At 43.9% G+C, this 19,729-nt stretch overlaps 1 protein-coding gene across 1 annotated transcript in view; it reads right to left on the bottom strand.

The window, feature by feature from the left end:
* Window positions 1-19,729, bottom strand: part of LOC144942655 (uncharacterized) — a 91,765-nt gene that overhangs the window by 40,898 nt on the left and 31,138 nt on the right. Inside the window, exons 3-6 of the mRNA XM_078869453.1 lie at window positions 14,618-14,665; window positions 14,264-14,323; window positions 13,188-13,239; window positions 926-1,005 (exon numbers count right to left, since the gene is read on the bottom strand). Coding sequence (XP_078725579.1) covers window positions 926-1,005; window positions 13,188-13,239; window positions 14,264-14,323; window positions 14,618-14,665 — 240 coding nt within the window. The remainder of the gene's footprint in view (window positions 1-925; window positions 1,006-13,187; window positions 13,240-14,263; window positions 14,324-14,617; window positions 14,666-19,729) is intronic.

A 19,729-nucleotide genomic window follows, 5' to 3' on the forward strand; every position in this document is an offset into this window, starting at 1 on the left:
GTTGAAAATGGAGACGTTGCTGCTGTTGAGACAGATTCAGTGCTTGAAGTTGTCGATTCTGAGGTAATGATGGATGGTGAAATAGTTGTAGTGTCTGGCATAGGTGTTGTGGAAGAAAACGTTGTAGTCCGAGATGTGAATGGTGTTGACAATGGAGATGTTGTTGCTGCTGTTGAAACAGATTCAGTGCTTGAAGTTGTCGATTCTGAGGAAATGGTGGATGGAGAAATAGTTGTAGAGTCTGACATAGGTGTTGCCGAAGATAAAACAGTGATGTTGGTGATGTGAATGATGTTGTTGAGAATGGAGAAGTTGTTGCTGCTGTTGAGACAGATTCAGTGCTTGAGGTTGTCGATTCTGAGGCAAGTGTGGATGCAGAAACAGTTGCAGTGTCTGCTGTCGGTGTTGTCGAAGAAAACGGTGATGTTGGTGATGTGGATGATGCTGTCGACAATGGAGATGTCGCTCCTGATGCTGCGACCGTTAGTATACTGGAAGTTGTTGCAGTCGCTGATGTAAATGGTGTTGTTGACAATGGGGAAGTTGCTGCTGCTGTTGAGACGGATTCAGTGCTTGAAGTTGTCGATTCTGAGGGAATGGTGGATGGAGAAATAGTTGTAGTGTCTGAAATAGGTGTTGTGGAAGAAAACGGTGAAGTTGGTGATGTCAATGATGTTGTTGACAATGGAGAATATGCACCTGATGTTGATATCGTTTCTATAGTTGAAGTTCTTGCAGTCGTTGATGTGAAAGGTGTTGTTGACAATGGAGATGTTGCGGCTGTTGAAACTGTTTCAGTACTTGAAGTTGTTGCTTCTGAGGTAACGGTGGATGTGGAAATCGTTGCAGTGTCTGCCGTAGGTGTTGTCGAAGAAAACAGTGATGTTGGTGATGTGAATGATGTTGTTGAGAATGGAGAAGTTGTTGCTGCTGTTGAGACAGATTCAGTGCTTGAGGTTGTCGATTCTGAGGCAAGTGTGGATGCGGAAACAGTTGCAGTGTCTGCTGTAGGTGTTGTCGAAGAAAAGGGTGATGTTGGTGATGTGGATGATGCTGTCGACAATGGAGATGTCGCTCCTGATGCTGCGACCGTTAGTATACTGGAAGTTGTTGCAGTCGCTGATGTAAATGGTGTTGTTGACAATGGGGAAGTTGCTGCTGCTGTTGAGACGGATTCAGTGCTTGAAGTTGTCGATTCTGAGGGAATGGTGGATGGAGAAATAGTTGTAGTGTCTGAAATAGGTGTTGTGGAAGAAAACGGTGAAGTTGGTGATGTCAATGATGTTGTTGACAATGGAGAATATGCACCTGATGTTGATATCGTTTCTATAGTTGAAGTTCTTGCAGTCGTTGATGTGAAAGGTGTTGTTGACAATGGAGATGTTGCGGCTGTTGAAACTGTTTCAGTACTTGAAGTTGTTGCTTCTGAGGTAACGGTGGATGTGGAAATCGTTGCAGTGTCTGCCGTAGGTGTTGTCGAAGAAAACAGTGATGTTGGTGATGTGAATGATGTTGTTGAGAATGGAGAAGTTGTTGCTGCTGTTGAGACAGATTCAGTGCTTGAGGTTGTCGATTCTGAGGCAAGTGTGGATGCGGAAACAGTTGCAGTGTCTGCTGTAGGTGTTGTCGAAGAAAAGGGTGATGTTGGTGATGTGGATGATGCTGTCGACAATGGAGATGTCGCTCCTGATGCTGCGACCGTTAGTATACTGGAAGTTGTTGCAGTCGCTGATGTAAATGGTGTTGTTGACAATGGGGAAGTTGCTGCTGCTGTTGAGACGGATTCAGTGCTTGAAGTTGTCGATTCTGAGGGAATGGTGGATGGAGAAATAGTTGTAGTGTCTGAAATAGGTGTTGTGGAAGAAAACGGTGAAGTTGGTGATGTCAATGATGTTGTTGACAATGGAGAATATGCACCTGATGTTGATATCGTTTCTTTATTTGAAGTTCTTGCAGTCGTTGATGTGAAAGGTGTTGTTGACAATGGAGATGTTGCGGCTGTTGAAACTGTTTCAGTACTTGAAGTTGTTGCTTCTGAGGTAACGGTGGATGTGGAAATCGTTGCAGTGTCTGCCGTAGGTGTTGTCGAAAAAAACGGTGATGTTGATGATGTGTATGATGCTGTCGACAATGGAGATGTCGCTCCTAATGTTGCAACCGTTAGTATACTGGAAGTTGTTGCAGTCGCTGATGTAAATGGTGTTGTTGACAATGGGGAAGCTGCTGCTGCTGTTGAGACAGATTCAGTGCTTGAAGTTGTCGAGTCTGAGGTAATGGTGGATGCGGAAACATTTGCAGTGTCTACTGTAGGTGTTGTCGAAGAAAACGGTGATGTTGGTGATGTGGATGATGCTGTCGACAATGGAGATGTCGCTCCTGATGTTGCAACCGTTAATATACTGGAAGTTGTTGCAGTCGCTGATATAAATGGTGTTGTTGACAATGGGTAAGTTGCTGCTTCTGTTGAGACAGTTTCAGTGCTCGAAGTTGTCGATTCTGTGGTAATGGTGGATCGGGAAACAGTTGTAGTATCTGACATAGGTGTTGTCGAAGAAAACGGTGATGTTGGTGATGTGGGTGATGTTGTTGAAAATGGAGACGTTGCTGCTGTTGAGACAGATTCAGTGCTTGAAGTTGTCGATTCTGAGGTAATGATGGATGGTGAAATAGTTGTAGTGTCTGACATAGGTGTTGTGTAAGAAAATGTTGTAGTCCGAGATGTGAATGGTGTTGACAATGGAGATGTTGTTGCTGCTGTTGAGACAGATTCAGTGCTTGAAGTTGTCGATTCTGAGGAAATGGTGGATGGAGAAATAGTTGCAGTGTCTGCTGTAGGTGTTGTCGAAGAAAACGGTGATGTTGGTGATGTGGATGATTCTGTCGACAATGGAGACATTGTTGCTGCTGTTGAGACAGATTCAGTGCTCGAAGTTGTCGCTTCTGAGGTAATGGTGGATGGAGAAATAGTTGCAGTGTCTGCTGTAGGTGTTGTCGAAAAAAACGGTGATGTTGGTGATGTGGGTGATGTTGTTGAAAATGGAGACGTTGCTGCTGTTGAGACAGATTCAGTGATTGAAGTTGTCGATTCTGAGGTAATGATGGATGGTGAAATAGTTGTAGTGTCTGACATAGGTGTTGTGGAAGAAAACGTTGTAGTCCGAGATGTGAATGGTGTTGACAATGGAGATGTTGTTGCTGCTGTTGAGACAGATTCAGTGCTTGAAGTTGTCGATTCTGAGGAAATGGTGGATGGAGAAATAGTTGTAGTGTCTGACATAGGTGTTGCCGAAGAAAACAGTGATGTTGGTGATGTCAATGATGTTGTTGACAATGGAGAATATGCACCTGATGTTGAAATCGTTTCTATATTTGAAGTTCTTGCAGTCGTTGATGTGAAAGGTGTTGTTGACAATGGAGATGTTGCGGCTGTTGACACTGTTTCAGTATTTGAAGTTGTTGCTTCTGAGGTAACGGTGGATGTGGAAATCTTTGCAGTGTCTGCCGAAGGTGTTGTCGAAGACAACGGTGATGTTGGTGATGTGGATGATGCTGTCGACAATGGAGACGTTGTTGCTGCTGTTGAGACAGATTCAGTGCTCGAAGTTGTCGATTCTGAGGTAATGGTGGATGAAGAAAGAGTTGCAGTGTCTGCTGTAGGTGTTGTCGAAGAAAACGGTGATGTTGATGATGTGGATGATGGTGTCGACAATGGAGATGTCGCTCCTGATGTTGCAACCGTTAGTATACTGGAAGTTGTTGCAGTCGCTGATGTAAATGGTGTTGTTGACAATGGGGAAGTTGCTGCTGCTGTTGAGACAGATTCAGTGCTTGAAGTTGTCGAGTCTGAGGTAATGGTGGATGCGGAAACATTTGCAGTGTCTACTCTAGGTGTTTTCGAAGAAAACGGTGATGTTGGTGATGTGGATGATGTTGTTGAAAATGGAGACGATGTTGCTGCTGTTGAGACAGATTCAGTGCTCGAAGTTGTCGATTCTGAGGTAATGATGGATGGAGAAATAGTTGCAGTGTCTGCTGTAGGTGTTGTCGACGAAAACGGTGATGTTGGTGATGTGGATGATGCTGTCGATAATGGAGATGTCGCTCCTGATGTTGCAACCGTTAGTATACTGGAAGTTGTTGCAGTCGCTGATTAAAATGGTGTTGTTGACAATGGGTAAGTTGCTGCTGCTGTTGAGACAGTTTCAGTGCTCGAAGTTGTCGATTCTGTGGTAATGGTGGATGGGGAAACAGTTGTAGTATCTGACATAGGTGTTGTCGAAGAAAACAGTGATGTTGGTGATGTGAATGATGTTGTTGAAAATGGAGACGTTGTTGCTGCTGTTGAGACAGATTCGGTGCTTGAAGTTGTCGATTCTGAGGTAATGATGGATGGTGAAATAGTTGAAGTGTCTGACATAGGTGTTGTGGAAGAAAACGTTGTAGTCCGAGATGTGAATGGTGTTGACAATGGAGATGTTGTTGCTGCTGTTGAGACAGATTCAGTGCTTGAAGTTGTCGATTCTGAGGAAATGGTGGATGGAGAAATAGTTGTAGTGTCTGACATAGGTGTTGCCGAAGAAAACAGTGATGTTGGTGATGTGAATGATGTTGTTGAGAATGGAGAAGTTGTTGCTGCTGGTGAGACAGATTCAGTGCTTGAGGTTGTCGATTCTGAGGCAAGTGTGGATGCGGAAACATTTGCAGTGTCTACTGTAGGTGTTGTCGAAGAAAACGGTGATGTTCGTGATGTGGATGATTCTGTCGACAATGGAGATGTCGCTCCTGATGTTGCGACCGTTAGTATACTGGAAGTTGTTGCAGTCGCTGATGTAAATGGTGTTGTTGACAATGGAGAAGTTGCTGCTGCTGTTGAGACAGATTCAGTGCTTGAAGTTGTCGATTCTGAGGTAATGGTGGATGGAGAAATAGTTGTGGTGTCTGACATAGGTGTTGTTGAAGAAAACGGTGATGTTGGTGATGTCAATGATGTTGTTGACAATGGAGAATATGCACCTGATGTTGAAATCGTTTCTATATTTGAAGTTATTGCAGTCGTTGATGTGAAAGGTGTTGTTGACAATGGAGATGTTGCGGCTGTTGAAACTGTTTCAGTACTTGAAGTTGTTGCTTCTGAGGTAACGGTGGATGTGGAAATCGTTGCAGTGTCTGCCGTAGGTGTTGTCGATGACAACGGTGATGTTGGTGATGTGGATGATGCTGTCGACAATGGAGACGTTGTTGCTTCTGTTGAGACAGATTCAGTGCTCGAAGTTGTCGATTCTGAGGTAATGGTGGATGGAGAAATAGTTGCAGTGTCTGCTGTAGGTGTTGTCGAAGAAAACGATGATGTTGGTGATGTGGGTGATGTTGTTGAAAATGGAGACGTTGCTGCTGTTGAGACAGATTCAGTGCTCGAAGTTGTCGATTCTGAGGTAATGGTGGATGAAGAAAGAGTTGCAGTGTCTGCTGTAGGTGTTGTCGAAGAAAACGGTGATGTTGATGATGTGGATGATGGTGTCGACAATGGAGATGTCGCTCCTGATGTTGCAACCGTTAGTATACTGGAAGTTGTTGCAGTCGCTGATGTAAATGGTGTTGTTGACAATGGGGAAGTTGCTGCTGCTGTTGAGACAGATTCAGTGCTTGAAGTTGTCGAGTCTGAGGTAATGGTGGATGCGGAAACATTTGCAGTGTCTACTCTAGGTGTTTTCGAAGAAAACGGTGATGTTGGTGATGTGGATGATGTTGTTGAAAATGGAGACGATGTTGCTGCTGTTGAGACAGATTCAGTGCTCGAAGTTGTCGATTCTGAGGTAATGATGGATGGAGAAATAGTTGCAGTGTCTGCTGTAGGTGTTGTCGACGAAAACGGTGATGTTGGTGATGTGGATGATGCTGTCGATAATGGAGATGTCGCTCCTGATGTTGCAACCGTTAGTATACTGGAAGTTGTTGCAGTCGCTGATTAAAATGGTGTTGTTGACAATGGGTAAGTTGCTGCTGCTGTTGAGACAGTTTCAGTGCTCGAAGTTGTCGATTCTGTGGTAATGGTGGATGGGGAAACAGTTGTAGTATCTGACATAGGTGTTGTCGAAGAAAACAGTGATGTTGGTGATGTGAATGATGTTGTTGAAAATGGAGACGTTGTTGCTGCTGTTGAGACAGATTCGGTGCTTGAAGTTGTCGATTCTGAGGTAATGATGGATGGTGAAATAGTTGAAGTGTCTGACATAGGTGTTGTGGAAGAAAACGTTGTAGTCCGAGATGTGAATGGTGTTGACAATGGAGATGTTGTTGCTGCTGTTGAGACAGATTCAGTGCTTGAAGTTGTCGATTCTGAGGAAATGGTGGATGGAGAAATAGTTGTAGTGTCTGACATAGGTGTTGCCGAAGAAAACAGTGATGTTGGTGATGTGAATGATGTTGTTGAGAATGGAGAAGTTGTTGCTGCTGGTGAGACAGATTCAGTGCTTGAGGTTGTCGATTCTGAGGCAAGTGTGGATGCGGAAACATTTGCAGTGTCTACTGTAGGTGTTGTCGAAGAAAACGGTGATGTTCGTGATGTGGATGATTCTGTCGACAATGGAGATGTCGCTCCTGATGTTGCGACCGTTAGTATACTGGAAGTTGTTGCAGTCGCTGATGTAAATGGTGTTGTTGACAATGGAGAAGTTGCTGCTGCTGTTGAGACAGATTCAGTGCTTGAAGTTGTCGATTCTGAGGTAATGGTGGATGGAGAAATAGTTGTGGTGTCTGACATAGGTGTTGTTGAAGAAAACGGTGATGTTGGTGATGTCAATGATGTTGTTGACAATGGAGAATATGCACCTGATGTTGAAATCGTTTCTATATTTGAAGTTATTGCAGTCGTTGATGTGAAAGGTGTTGTTGACAATGGAGATGTTGCGGCTGTTGAAACTGTTTCAGTACTTGAAGTTGTTGCTTCTGAGGTAACGGTGGATGTGGAAATCGTTGCAGTGTCTGCCGTAGGTGTTGTCGATGACAACGGTGATGTTGGTGATGTGGATGATGCTGTCGACAATGGAGACGTTGTTGCTTCTGTTGAGACAGATTCAGTGCTCGAAGTTGTCGATTCTGAGGTAATGGTGGATGGAGAAATAGTTGCAGTGTCTGCTGTAGGTGTTGTCGAAGAAAACGATGATGTTGGTGATGTGGGTGATGTTGTTGAAAATGGAGACGTTGCTGCTGTTGAGACAGATTCAGTGCTCGAAGTTGTCGATTCTGAGGTAATGGTGGATGAAGAAAGAGTTGCAGTGTCTGCTGTAGGTGTTGTCGAAGAAAACGGTGATGTTGATGATGTGGATGATGGTGTCGACAATGGAGATGTCGCTCCTGATGTTGCAACCGTTAGTATACTGGAAGTTGTTGCAGTCGCTGATGTAAATGGTGTTGTTGACAATGGGGAAGTTGCTGCTGCTGTTGAGACAGATTCAGTGCTTGAAGTTGTCGAGTCTGAGGTAATGGTGGATGCGGAAACATTTGCAGTGTCTACTCTAGGTGTTTTCGAAGAAAACGGTGATGTTGGTGATGTGGATGATGTTGTTGAAAATGGAGACGATGTTGCTGCTGTTGAGACAGATTCAGTGCTCGAAGTTGTCGATTCTGAGGTAATGATGGATGGAGAAATAGTTGCAGTGTCTGCTGTAGGTGTTGTCGACGAAAACGGTGATGTTGGTGATGTGGATGATGCTGTCGATAATGGAGATGTCGCTCCTGATGTTGCAACCGTTAGTATACTGGAAGTTGTTGCAGTCGCTGATTAAAATGGTGTTGTTGACAATGGGTAAGTTGCTGCTGCTGTTGAGACAGTTTCAGTGCTCGAAGTTGTCGATTCTGTGGTAATGGTGGATGGGGAAACAGTTGTAGTATCTGACATAGGTGTTGTCGAAGAAAACAGTGATGTTGGTGATGTGAATGATGTTGTTGAAAATGGAGACGTTGTTGCTGCTGTTGAGACAGATTCGGTGCTTGAAGTTGTCGATTCTGAGGTAATGATGGATGGTGAAATAGTTGAAGTGTCTGACATAGGTGTTGTGGAAGAAAACGTTGTAGTCCGAGATGTGAATGGTGTTGACAATGGAGATGTTGTTGCTGCTGTTGAGACAGATTCAGTGCTTGAAGTTGTCGATTCTGAGGAAATGGTGGATGGAGAAATAGTTGTAGTGTCTGACATAGGTGTTGCCGAAGAAAACAGTGATGTTGGTGATGTGAATGATGTTGTTGAGAATGGAGAAGTTGTTGCTGCTGGTGAGACAGATTCAGTGCTTGAGGTTGTCGATTCTGAGGCAAGTGTGGATGCGGAAACATTTGCAGTGTCTACTGTAGGTGTTGTCGAAGAAAACGGTGATGTTCGTGATGTGGATGATTCTGTCGACAATGGAGATGTCGCTCCTGATGTTGCGACCGTTAGTATACTGGAAGTTGTTGCAGTCGCTGATGTAAATGGTGTTGTTGACAATGGAGAAGTTGCTGCTGCTGTTGAGACAGATTCAGTGCTTGAAGTTGTCGATTCTGAGGTAATGGTGGATGGAGAAATAGTTGTGGTGTCTGACATAGGTGTTGTTGAAGAAAACGGTGATGTTGGTGATGTCAATGATGTTGTTGACAATGGAGAATATGCACCTGATGTTGAAATCGTTTCTATATTTGAAGTTATTGCAGTCGTTGATGTGAAAGGTGTTGTTGACAATGGAGATGTTGCGGCTGTTGAAACTGTTTCAGTACTTGAAGTTGTTGCTTCTGAGGTAACGGTGGATGTGGAAATCGTTGCAGTGTCTGCCGTAGGTGTTGTCGATGACAACGGTGATGTTGGTGATGTGGATGATGCTGTCGACAATGGAGACGTTGTTGCTTCTGTTGAGACAGATTCAGTGCTCGAAGTTGTCGATTCTGAGGTAATGGTGGATGGAGAAATAGTTGCAGTGTCTGCTGTAGGTGTTGTCGAAGAAAACGATGATGTTGGTGATGTGGGTGATGTTGTTGAAAATGGAGACGTTGCTGCTGTTGAGACAGATTCAGTGCTTGAAGTTGTCGATTATGAGGTAATGATGGATGGTGAAATAGTTGTAGTGTCTGACATAGGTGTTGTGGAAGAAAACGTTGTAGTCCGAGATGTGAATGGTGTTGACAATGGAGATGTTGTTGCTGCTGTTGAGATAGATTCAGTGCTTGAAGTTGTCGATTCTGAGGGAATGGTGGATGGAGAAATGGTTGTAGTGTCTGAAATAGTTGTTGTGGAAGAAAACGGTGAAGTTGGTGATGTCAATGATGTTGTTGACAATGGAGAATATGCACCTGATGTTGATATCGTTTCTATATTTGAAGTTCTTGCAGTCGTTGATGTGAAAGGTGTTGTTGACAATGGAGATGTTGCGGCTGTTGAAACTGTTTCAGTACTTGAAGTTGTTGCTTCTGAGGTAACGGTGGATGTGGAAATCGTTGCAGTGTCTACCGTAGGTGTTGTCGAAGAAAACGGTGATGTTGATGATGTGTATGATGCTGTCGACAATGGAGATGTCGCACCTGATGTTGCAACCGTTAGTATACTGGAAGTTGTTGCAGTCGCTGATGTAAATGGTGTTGTTGACAATGGGGAAGTTGCTGCTGCTGTTGAGACAGATTCAGTGCTTGAAGTTGTCGAGTCTGACGTGATGGTGGATGGAGAAATACTTGCAGTGTCTGCTGTAGGTGTTGTCGAAGAAAACGGTGATGTTGGTGATGTGGATGATGTTGTTGAAAATTTAGACGTTGTTGCTGCTGTTGAGACAGATTCAGTGCTCGAAGTTGTCGATTCTGAGGTAATGGTGGATGGAGAAATAGTTGCAGTGTCTACTGTAGGTGTTGTCGAAGAAAACGGTGATGTTGGTGATGTGGATGATGCTGTTGACAATGGAGATGTCACTCCTGATGCTGCGACAGTTAGTATACTGGAAGTTGTTGCAGTCGCTGATGTAAATGGTGTTGTTGACAATGGGGAAGTTGCTGCTGCTGTTGAGACGGATTCAGTGCTTGAAGTTGTCGATTCTGAGGGAATGGTGGATGGAGAAATAGTTGTAGTGTCTGAAATAGGTGTTGTGGAAGAAAACGGTGAAGTGGGTGATGTCAATGATGTTGTGGACAATGGAGAATATGCACCTGATGTTGATATCGTTTCTATATTTGAAGTTCTTGCAGTCGTTGATGTGAAAGGTGTTGTTAACAATGGAGATGTTGCGGCTGTTGAAACTGTTTCAGTACTTGAAGTTGCTGCTTCTGAGGTAACGGTGGATGTGGAAATCGTTGCAGTGCCTGCCCGAGGTGTTGTCGAAGAAAACGGTGATGTTGATGATGTGTATGATGCTGTCGACAATGGAGATATCGCTCCTGATGTTGCAACCGTTAGTATACTGGAAGTTGTTGCAGTCGCTGATGTAAATGGTGTTGTTGACAATGGGGAAGTTGCTGCTGCTGTTGAGACAGATTCAGTGCTTGAATTTGTCGAGTCTGAGGTAATGGTGGATGGAGAAATAGTTGCAGTGTCTGCTGTAGGTGTTGTCGAAGAAAACGGTGATGTTGGTGATGTGGATGATGTTGTTGAAAATGGAGACGTTGTTGCTGCTGTTGAGACAGATTCAGTGCTCGAAGTTGTCGAATCTGAGGTAATGGTGGATTGAGAAATAGTTGCAGTGTCTGCTGTAGGTGTTGTCGAAGAAAACGGTGATCTTGGTGATGTGGATGATGCTGTCGACAATGGAGATGTCGCTCCTGATGTTGCGACCGTTAGTATACTGGAAGTTGTTGCAGTCGCTGATGTAAATGGTGTTGTTGACAATGGGGAAGTTGCTGCTGCTGTTGAGACAGATTCAGTGCTTGAAGTTGTCGATTCTGAGAGAATGGTGGATGGAGAAATAGTTGTAGTGTCTGAAATAGGTTTTGTGGAAGAAAACGGTGAAGTCGGTGATGTCAATGATGTTGTTGACAATGGAGAATATGCACCTGATGTTGACATCGTTTCTATATTTGAAGTTCTTGCAGTCGTTGATGTGAAAGGTGTTGTTGACAATGGAGATGTTGCGGCTGTTGAAACTCTTTCAGTACTTGAAGTTGTTGCTTCTGAGGTAACGGTGGATGTGTAAATCGTTGCAGTGTCTGCCGTAGATGTTGTCGAAGAAAACGGTGATGTTGATGATGTGTATGATGCTGTCGACAATGGAGATGTCGCTCCTGATGTTGCAACCGTTAGTATACTGGAAGTTGTTGCAGTCGCTGATGTAAATGGTGTTGTTGACAATAGGGAAGTTTCTGCTGCTGTTGAGACAGATTCAGTGCTTGAAGTTGTCGAGTCTGAGGTAATGGTGGATGGAGAAATAGTTGCAGTGTCTGCTGTAGGTGTTGTCGAAGAAAACGGTGATGTTGGTGATGTGGATGATGTTGTTGAAAATGGAGACGTTGTTGCTGCTGTTGAGACAGATTCAGTGCTCGAAGTTGTCGATTCTGAGGTAATGGTGGATGGAGAAATAGTTGCAGTGTCTGCTGTAGGTGTTGTCGAAGATAACGGTGATGTTGGTGATGTGAATGATGCTGTCGACAATGAAGACGTTGTTGCTGCTGTTGAGACAGATTCAGTGCTCGAAGTTGTCGATTCTGAGGTAATGGTGGATGGAGAAATAGTTGCAGTGTCTGCTGTAGGTGTTGTCGAAGAAAACGGTGATGTTGGTGATGTGGGTGATGTTGTTGAAAATGGAGACGTTGCTGCTGTTGAGACAGATTCAGTGCTTGAAGTTGTCGATTCTGAGGTAATTGTGGATGGAGAAATAGTTGCAGTGTCTGCTGTAGGTGTTGTCGAAAAAAACGGTGATGTTGGTGATGTGGATGATGCTGTCGACAATGGAGATGTCGCTCCTGATGTTGCAACCGTTAGTATACTGGAAGTTGTTGCAGTCGCTGATGTAAATGATCTTGTTGACAATGGGGAAGTTGCTGCTGCTGTTGAGACAGTTTCAGTGCTCGAAGTTGTCGATTCTGTGGTAATGGTGGATGGGGAAACAGTTGTGGTGTCGGACATAGGTGTTGTTGAAGAAAACGTTGTAGTCGGAGATGTGAATGATGTTGCTGACAATGGAGACGTTGTTGCTGCTGTTGAGACAGATTCAGTGCTTGAAGTTGTCGATTCTGAGGGAATGGTGGATGGAGAAATAGTTGTAGTGTCTGAAATAGGTGTTGTGGAAGAAAACGGTGATGTTGGTGATGTCAATGCTGTTGTTGACAATGGAGAATATGCACCTGATGTTGATATCGTTTCTATATTTGAAGTTCTTGCAGTCGTTGATGTGAAAGGTGTTGTTGACAATGGAGATGTTGTGGCTGTTGAAACTGTTTCAGTACTTGAAGTTGTTGCTTCTGAGGTAACAGTGGATGTGGAAATCGTTGCAGTGTCTGCCGTTGGTATTGTCGAAGAAAACGGTGATGTTGATGATGTGTATGATGCTGTCGACAATAGAGATGTCGCTCCTGCTGTTGCAACCGTTAGTATACTGGAAGTTGTTGCAGTCGCTGATGTAAATGGTGTTGTTGACAATAGGGAAGTTGCTGCTGCTGTTGAGACAGATTCAGTGCTTGAAGTTGTCGAGTCTGAGGTAATGGTGGATGGAGAAATAGTTGCAGTGTCTGCTGTAGGTGTTGTCGAAGAAAACGGTGATGTTGGTGATGTGGATGATGTTGTTGAAAATGGAGACGTTGTTGCTGCTGTTGAGACAGATTCAGTGCTCGAAGTTGTCGATTCTGAGGTAATGGTGGATGGAGAAATAGTTGCAGTGTCTGCTGTAGGTGTTGTCGAAGAAAACGGTGATCTTGGTGATGTGGATGATGCTGTCGACAATGGAGATGTCGCTCCTGATGTTGCGACCGTTAGTATACTGGAAGTTGTTGCAGTCGCTGATGTAAATGGTGTTGTTGACAATGGGGAAGTTGCTGCTGCTGTTGAGACAGATTCAGTGCTTGAAGTTGTCGATTCTGAGGGAATGGTGGATGGAGAAATAGTTGTAGTGTCTGAAATAGGTTTTGTGGAAGAAAACGGTGAAGTCGGTGATGTCAATGATGTTGTTGACAATGGAGAATATGCACCTGATGTTGACATCGTTTCTATATTTGAAGTTCTTGCAGTCGTTGATGTGAAAGGTGTTGTTGACAATGGAGATGTTGCAGCTGTTGAAACTCTTTCAGTACTTGAAGTTGTTGCTTCTGAGGTAACGGTGGATGTGGAAATCGTTGCAGTGTCTGCCGTAGATGTTGTCGAAGAAAACGGTGATGTTGATGATGTGTATGATGCTGTCGACAATGGAGATGTCGCTCCTGATGTTGCAACCGTTAGTATACTGGAAGTTGTTGCAGTCGCTGATGTAAATGGTGTTGTTGACAATAGGGAAGTTGCTGCTGCTGTTGAGACAGATTCAGTGCTTGAAGTTGTCGAGTCTGAGGTAATGGTGGATGGAGAAATAGTTGCAGTGTCTGCTGTAGGTGTTGTCGAAGAAAACGGTGATGTTGGTGATGTGGATGATGTTGTTGAAAATGGAGACGTTGTTGCTGCTGTTGAGACAGATTCAGTGCTCGAAGTTGTCGATTCTGAGGTAATGGTGGATGGAGAAATAGTTGCAGTGTCTGCTGTAGGTGTTGTCGAAGATAACGGTGATGTTGGTGATGTGAATGATGCTGTCGACAATGAAGACGTTGTTGCTGCTGTTGAGACAGATTCAGTGCTCGAAGTTGTCGATTCTGAGGTAATGGTGGATGGAGAAATAGTTGCAGTGTCTGCTGTAGGTGTTGTCGAAGAAAACGGTGATGTTGGTGATGTGGGTGATGTTGTTGAAAATGGAGACGTTGCTGCTGTTGAGACAGATTCAGTGCTTGAAGTTGTCGATTCTGAGGTAATTGTGGATGGAGAAATAATTGCAGTGTCTGCTGTAGGTGTTGTCGAAAAAAACGGTGATGTTGGTGATGTGGATGATGCTGTCGACAATGGAGATGTCGCTCCTGATGTTGCAACCGTTAGTATACTGGAAGTTGTTGCAGTCGCTGATGTAAATGGTCTTGTTGACAATGGGGAAGTTGCTGCTGCTGTTGAGACAGTTTCAGTGCTCGAAGTTGTCGATTCTGTGGTAATGGTGGATGGGGAAACAGTTGTGGTGTCGGACATAGGTGTTGTTGAAGAAAACGTTGTAGTCGGAGATGTGAATGATGTTGCTGACAATGGAGACGTTGTTGCTGCTGTTGAGACAGATTCAGTGCTTGAAGTTGTCGATTCTGAGGGAATGGTGGATGGAGAAATAGTTGTAGTGTCTGAAATAGGTGTTGTGGAAGAAAACGGTGATGTTGGTGATGTCAATGCTGTTGTTGACAATGGAGAATATGCACCTGATGTTGATATCGTTTCTATATTTGAAGTTCTTGCAGTCGTTGATGTGAAAGGTGTTGTTGACAATGGAGATGTTGTGGCTGTTGAAACTGTTTCAGTACTTGAAGTTGTTGCTTCTGAGGTAACAGTGGATGTGGAAATCGTTGCAGTGTCTGCCGTTGGTATTGTCGAAGAAAACGGTGATGTTGATGATGTGTATGATGCTGTCGACAATAGAGATGTCGCTCCTGCTGTTGCAACCGTTAGTATACTGGAAGTTGTTGCAGTCGCTGATGTAAATGGTGTTGTTGACAATAGGGAAGTTGCTGCTGCTGTTGAGACAGATTCAGTGCTTGAAGTTGTCGAGTCTGAGGTAATGGTGGATGGAGAAATAGTTGCAGTGTCTGCTGTAGGTGTTGTCGAAGAAAACGGTGATGTTGGTGATGTGGATGATGTTGTTGAAAATGGAGACGTTGTTGCTGCTGTTGAGACAGATTCAGTGCTCGAAGTTGTCGATTCTGAGGTAATGGTGGATGGAGAAATAGTTGCAGTGTCTGCTGTAGGTGTTGTCGAAGAAAACGGTGATCTTGGTGATGTGGATGATGCTGTCGACAATGGAGATGTCGCTCCTGATGTTGCGACCGTTAGTATACTGGAAGTTGTTGCAGTCGCTGATGTAAATGGTGTTGTTGACAATGGGGAAGTTGCTGCTGCTGTTGAGACAGATTCAGTGCTTGAAGTTGTCGATTCTGAGGGAATGGTGGATGGAGAAATAGTTGTAGTGTCTGAAATAGGTTTTGTGGAAGAAAACGGTGAAGTCGGTGATGTCAATGATGTTGTTGACAATGGAGAATATGCACCTGATGTTGACATCGTTTCTATATTTGAAGTTCTTGCAGTCGTTGATGTGAAAGGTGTTGTTGACAATGGAGATGTTGCGGCTGTTGAAACTCTTTCAGTACTTGAAGTTGTTGCTTCTGAGGTAACGGTGGATGTGGAAATCGTTGCAGTGTCTGCCGTAGATGTTGTCGAAGAAAACGGTGATGTTGATGATGTGTATGATGCTGTCGACAATGGAGATGTCGCTCCTGATGTTGCAACCGTTAGTATACTGGAAGTTGTTCCAGTCGCTGATGTAAATGGTGTTGTTGACAATGGGGAAGTTGCTGCTGCTGTTGAGACAGATTCAGTGCTTGAAGTTGTCGAATCTGAGGGAATGGTGGATGGACAAATAGTTGTAGTGTCTGAAATAGGTGTTGTGGAAGAAAACGGTGAAGTTGGTGATGTCAATGATGTTGTTGACAATGGAGAATATGCACCTGATGTTGATATCGTTTCTATATTTGAAGTTCTTGCTGTCGTTGATGTGAAAGGTGTTGTTGACAATGGAGATGTTGCGGCTGTTGAAACTGTTTCAGTACTTGAAGTTGTTGCTTCTGAGGTAACGGTGGATGTGGAAATCGTTGCAGTGTCTACCGTAGGTGTTGTCGAAGAAAACGGTGATGTTGATGACGTGTATGATGCTGTCGACAATGGAGATGTCGCTCCTGATGTTGCAACCGTTAGTATACTGGAAGTTGTTGCAGTCGCTGATGTAAATGGTGTTGTTGACAATGGGAAGTTGCTGCTGCTGTTGAGACAGATTCAGTGCTTGAATTTGTCGAGTCTGAGGTAATGGTGGATGGAGAAACAGTTGCAGTGTCTGCTGTAGGTGTTGTCGAAGAAAACGGTGATGTTGGTGATGTGGATGATGTTGTTGAAAATGGAGACGTTGTTGCTGCTGTTGAGACAGATTCAGTGTTTGAAGTTGTCGATTCTGAGGGAATGGTGGATGGAGAAATAGTTGTAGTGTCTGAAATAGGTTTTGTGGAAGAAAACGGTGAAGTCGGTGATGTCAATGATGTTGTTGACAATGGAGAATATGCACCTGATGTTGACATCGTTTCTATATTTGAAGTTCTTGCAGTCGTTGATGTGAAAGGTGTTGTTGACAATGGAGATGTTGCGGCTGTTGAAACTCTTTCAGTACTTGAAGTTGTTGCTTCTGAGGTAACGGTGGATGTGGAAATCGTTGCAGTGTCTGCCGTAGATGTTGTCGAAGAAAACGGTGATGTTGATGATGTGTATGATGCTGTCGACAATGGAGATGTCGCTCCTGATGTTGCAACCGTTAGTATACTGGAAGTTGTTCCAGTCGCTGATGTAAATGGTGTTGTTGACAATGGGGAAGTTGCTGCTGCTGTTGAGACAGATTCAGTGCTTGAAGTTGTCGAATCTGAGGGAATGGTGGATGGAGAAATAGTTGTAGTGTCTGAAATAGGTGTTGTGGAAGAAAACGGTGAAGTTGGTGATGTCAATGATGTTGTTGACAATGGAGAATATGCACCTGATGTTGATATCGTTTCTATATTTGAAGTTCTTGCAGTCGTTGATGTGAAAGGTGTTGTTGACAATGGAGATGTTGCGGCTGTTGAAACTGTTTCAGTACTTGAAGTTGTTGCTTCTGAGGTAACGGTGGATGTGGAAATCGTTGCAGTGTCTACCGTAGGTGTTGTCGAAGAAAACGGTGATGTTGATGATGTGTATGATGCTGTCGACAATGGAGATGTCGCTCCTGATGTTGCAACCGTTAGTATACTGGAAGTTGTTGCAGTCGCTGATGTAAATGGTGTTGTTGACAATGGGGAAGTTGCTGCTGCTGTTGAGACAGATTCAGTGCTTGAATTTGTCGAGTCTGAGGTAATGGTGGATGGAGAAATAGTTGCAGTGTCTGCCGTAGGTGTTGTCGAAGACAACGGTGATGTTGGTGATGTGGATGATGCTGTCGACAATGGAGACGTTGTTGCTGCTGTTGAGACAGATTCAGTGCTCGAAGTTGTCGATTCTTAGGTAATGGTGGATGGAGAAATAGTTCATCTTCTTGGTTCTTTCGGTAAAGTCACGTAGAAGGGAAGTAATAAAATAATAAAAATAAAACATAATAAAACAATTCTCACGACGTTTCGGCCACAACGCAAGCAGCCGTCCTCAGGCGAAGAATGAGAACATTATCAAGCTAGGAGCTTATATAGGTGTTGCGAGGAGGAGCGCCTTAACAAAAGAATGTGCATATGAAGAGGAATTTAGCATACCAATGGACAATGCGTAGGAGGTGGGCGGAGGGGTTTCAAAGTCCCATTATGCCCATGCATTATGCAGGATCAACAGCACCACGGGGGGGCGCAAGGAACAGCGTTAATAAAGGAAAGGAATGTTAGTGATATGTAGCTGCATTTACCAAACAATCACGTAGAAAACCAAAGTAAAAACTACATAAAAAACTAAAATATAAACTGAAACTTACTATACTCTACAATAAGCTGAGTTACTAACAACAAATAATAAATTACAATTCTACGTCGTAAGAAGTATATAATATACTTCCATCTAAACTTTATTCTCTTAGCATATACAGTACTATATACTGCCTTAGATAAACCCAACATTAAATTATATACTGTATTGCTGTAAACCACCCTATACTTTATACATTTTAATATAACACTATGTATTATTCAACTCACCCTAATGTGTATCGAAATGGTTTATTACGTCCTTCCAATGATTGCTAAGCCTGAATCCATCTTCTCGGTTAAAATTGTCTCTGTGTTTGTATATGTGAATCGCCTCATGAACGAATCTCTCATGATAGCCAGATGGCTTGCAGAGAACCTCCGTCTTGGAAAAGTCAATGTCATGTGAGCCCACTGAGTTGTAACAGTGGTCTGCCACGGCTGAGGTGTTTGTCCTACCGTGTTTTAGATCAGCTTTATGTTCACGAATGCGGTCTGAGACGTGTCGTTTGGTTTCCCAATGTAACTGCTACCACAGAGGCAACTTAGTTTGTAGACGCCAGGGTACTGTATGTCTGGAATCACATCTTTTACAGATGGTACCAGATCACGGATTTTATGTACTGTGTTGAATCGGACCTGGATCTTGTGTTTAATCAGGATTTTGGAGATCTTTTTTGTGACCCCAGCAATGTAGGGTAAGGTGATGGTCTTGAAAGGCTCCTCAACAGGATCTTTCTTGATGGTTGGAGTGATGGCTTTGCGGATTGTGTAGTCGGAGTAACCATTAGCCTTAAGAGCTTGGCGTACGTGTTTGAGTTCACTGGAAATGTGTTCATGGTCGGAGATGCATTGGGCTCTATGATATAGAGTCTTGATGAGGGAATTCTTCTGGGATGGATGGTGGTGGGAATCCGGTTTTAGATAAGCATCCGTGTGGGTGGCTTTCCTGTAGACAGAGTGGCTCATTGAACCATCAGGTCTCCTTTTGATTAGGACATCCAAAAAGGGTAGCTTGCCATCATTTTCGACTTCCATGGTGAATCTGATGGCTGGGTGTATGGAATTGATGTGGTCGAGAAATTGGTCTAGAGCAGGCCGGCCATGTGGCCAGATGACAAAAGTGTCGTCTACGTACCTCTTCCATAAGGTCGGGCGTAGAGTGGCAGTCTGGATGGCGTCCGTCTCAAATTTATCCATGAAGATGTTGGCTACAACCGGAGATAGGGGGGAGCCCATTGGGGTGCCCTCAATTTGCTTGTAGAAGGTTCCATTCCAGGTGAAGTATGTATTGGTTAAGCAGTGTCTCACCAGGGGGGGTACCCCAGCATTTAGTCCTTGATGAACCAAGTCTTCAATGATTGCGATGGTGTCAGGCACAGGCACCTTGGTGAACAAGGAAACCACATCAAAACTGACAAGCAGGTCGTCTGGGGACAGGGCAATCCCCTTGATTGTCGATACCAGGTCAGTAGAGTTTAGTACTGCAGAGGTGGTTTTTCCAGTGAAAGGCCGTAGGATTTCGGACAAAAAACGAGCCAGTTTGTAAGTGGGGGAGTTGATAGTAGAGACAATGGGATGAAGAGGTGTATCTTCTTTATGTATCTTTGGCAAGCCGTACAATCTTGGTGGCCTGGCTGCAGAAGGTTTCAACGAGAACTGTTTGGTCTGATCAATTAATGCGGTTGAAGCAGAAATGATGTTGTTGGTTTTGGAGACGAGGCTGTTGGTGGGGTCTCTTTTTATTTTTGTATAGCTGCCATCGTTGAGTAGTTCTTGAATTTTGTTATTGTATTCTATTTTGTCCATGATGGCAGTGGCATTGCCTTTGTCGGCTGAGAGGATGACAATGTCATCCCTCTTTTTTAATTGAGCTAATTCAAAACGCTCATCTTTGCTGATGTTGCTCGCTGGCATCTTAGCGTTTTTGAGGGTTACAGAGATTTCAGATCTTGCTACGTCTGCAGCGATGTGACTCAAGCCCTTGAGAGCTACATCTACTCGAGCA

Source organism: Lampetra fluviatilis, chromosome 28, assembly GCF_964198595.1.
Source record: "Lampetra fluviatilis chromosome 28, kcLamFluv1.1, whole genome shotgun sequence".
NCBI lineage: Eukaryota > Metazoa > Chordata > Hyperoartia > Petromyzontiformes > Petromyzontidae > Lampetra > Lampetra fluviatilis.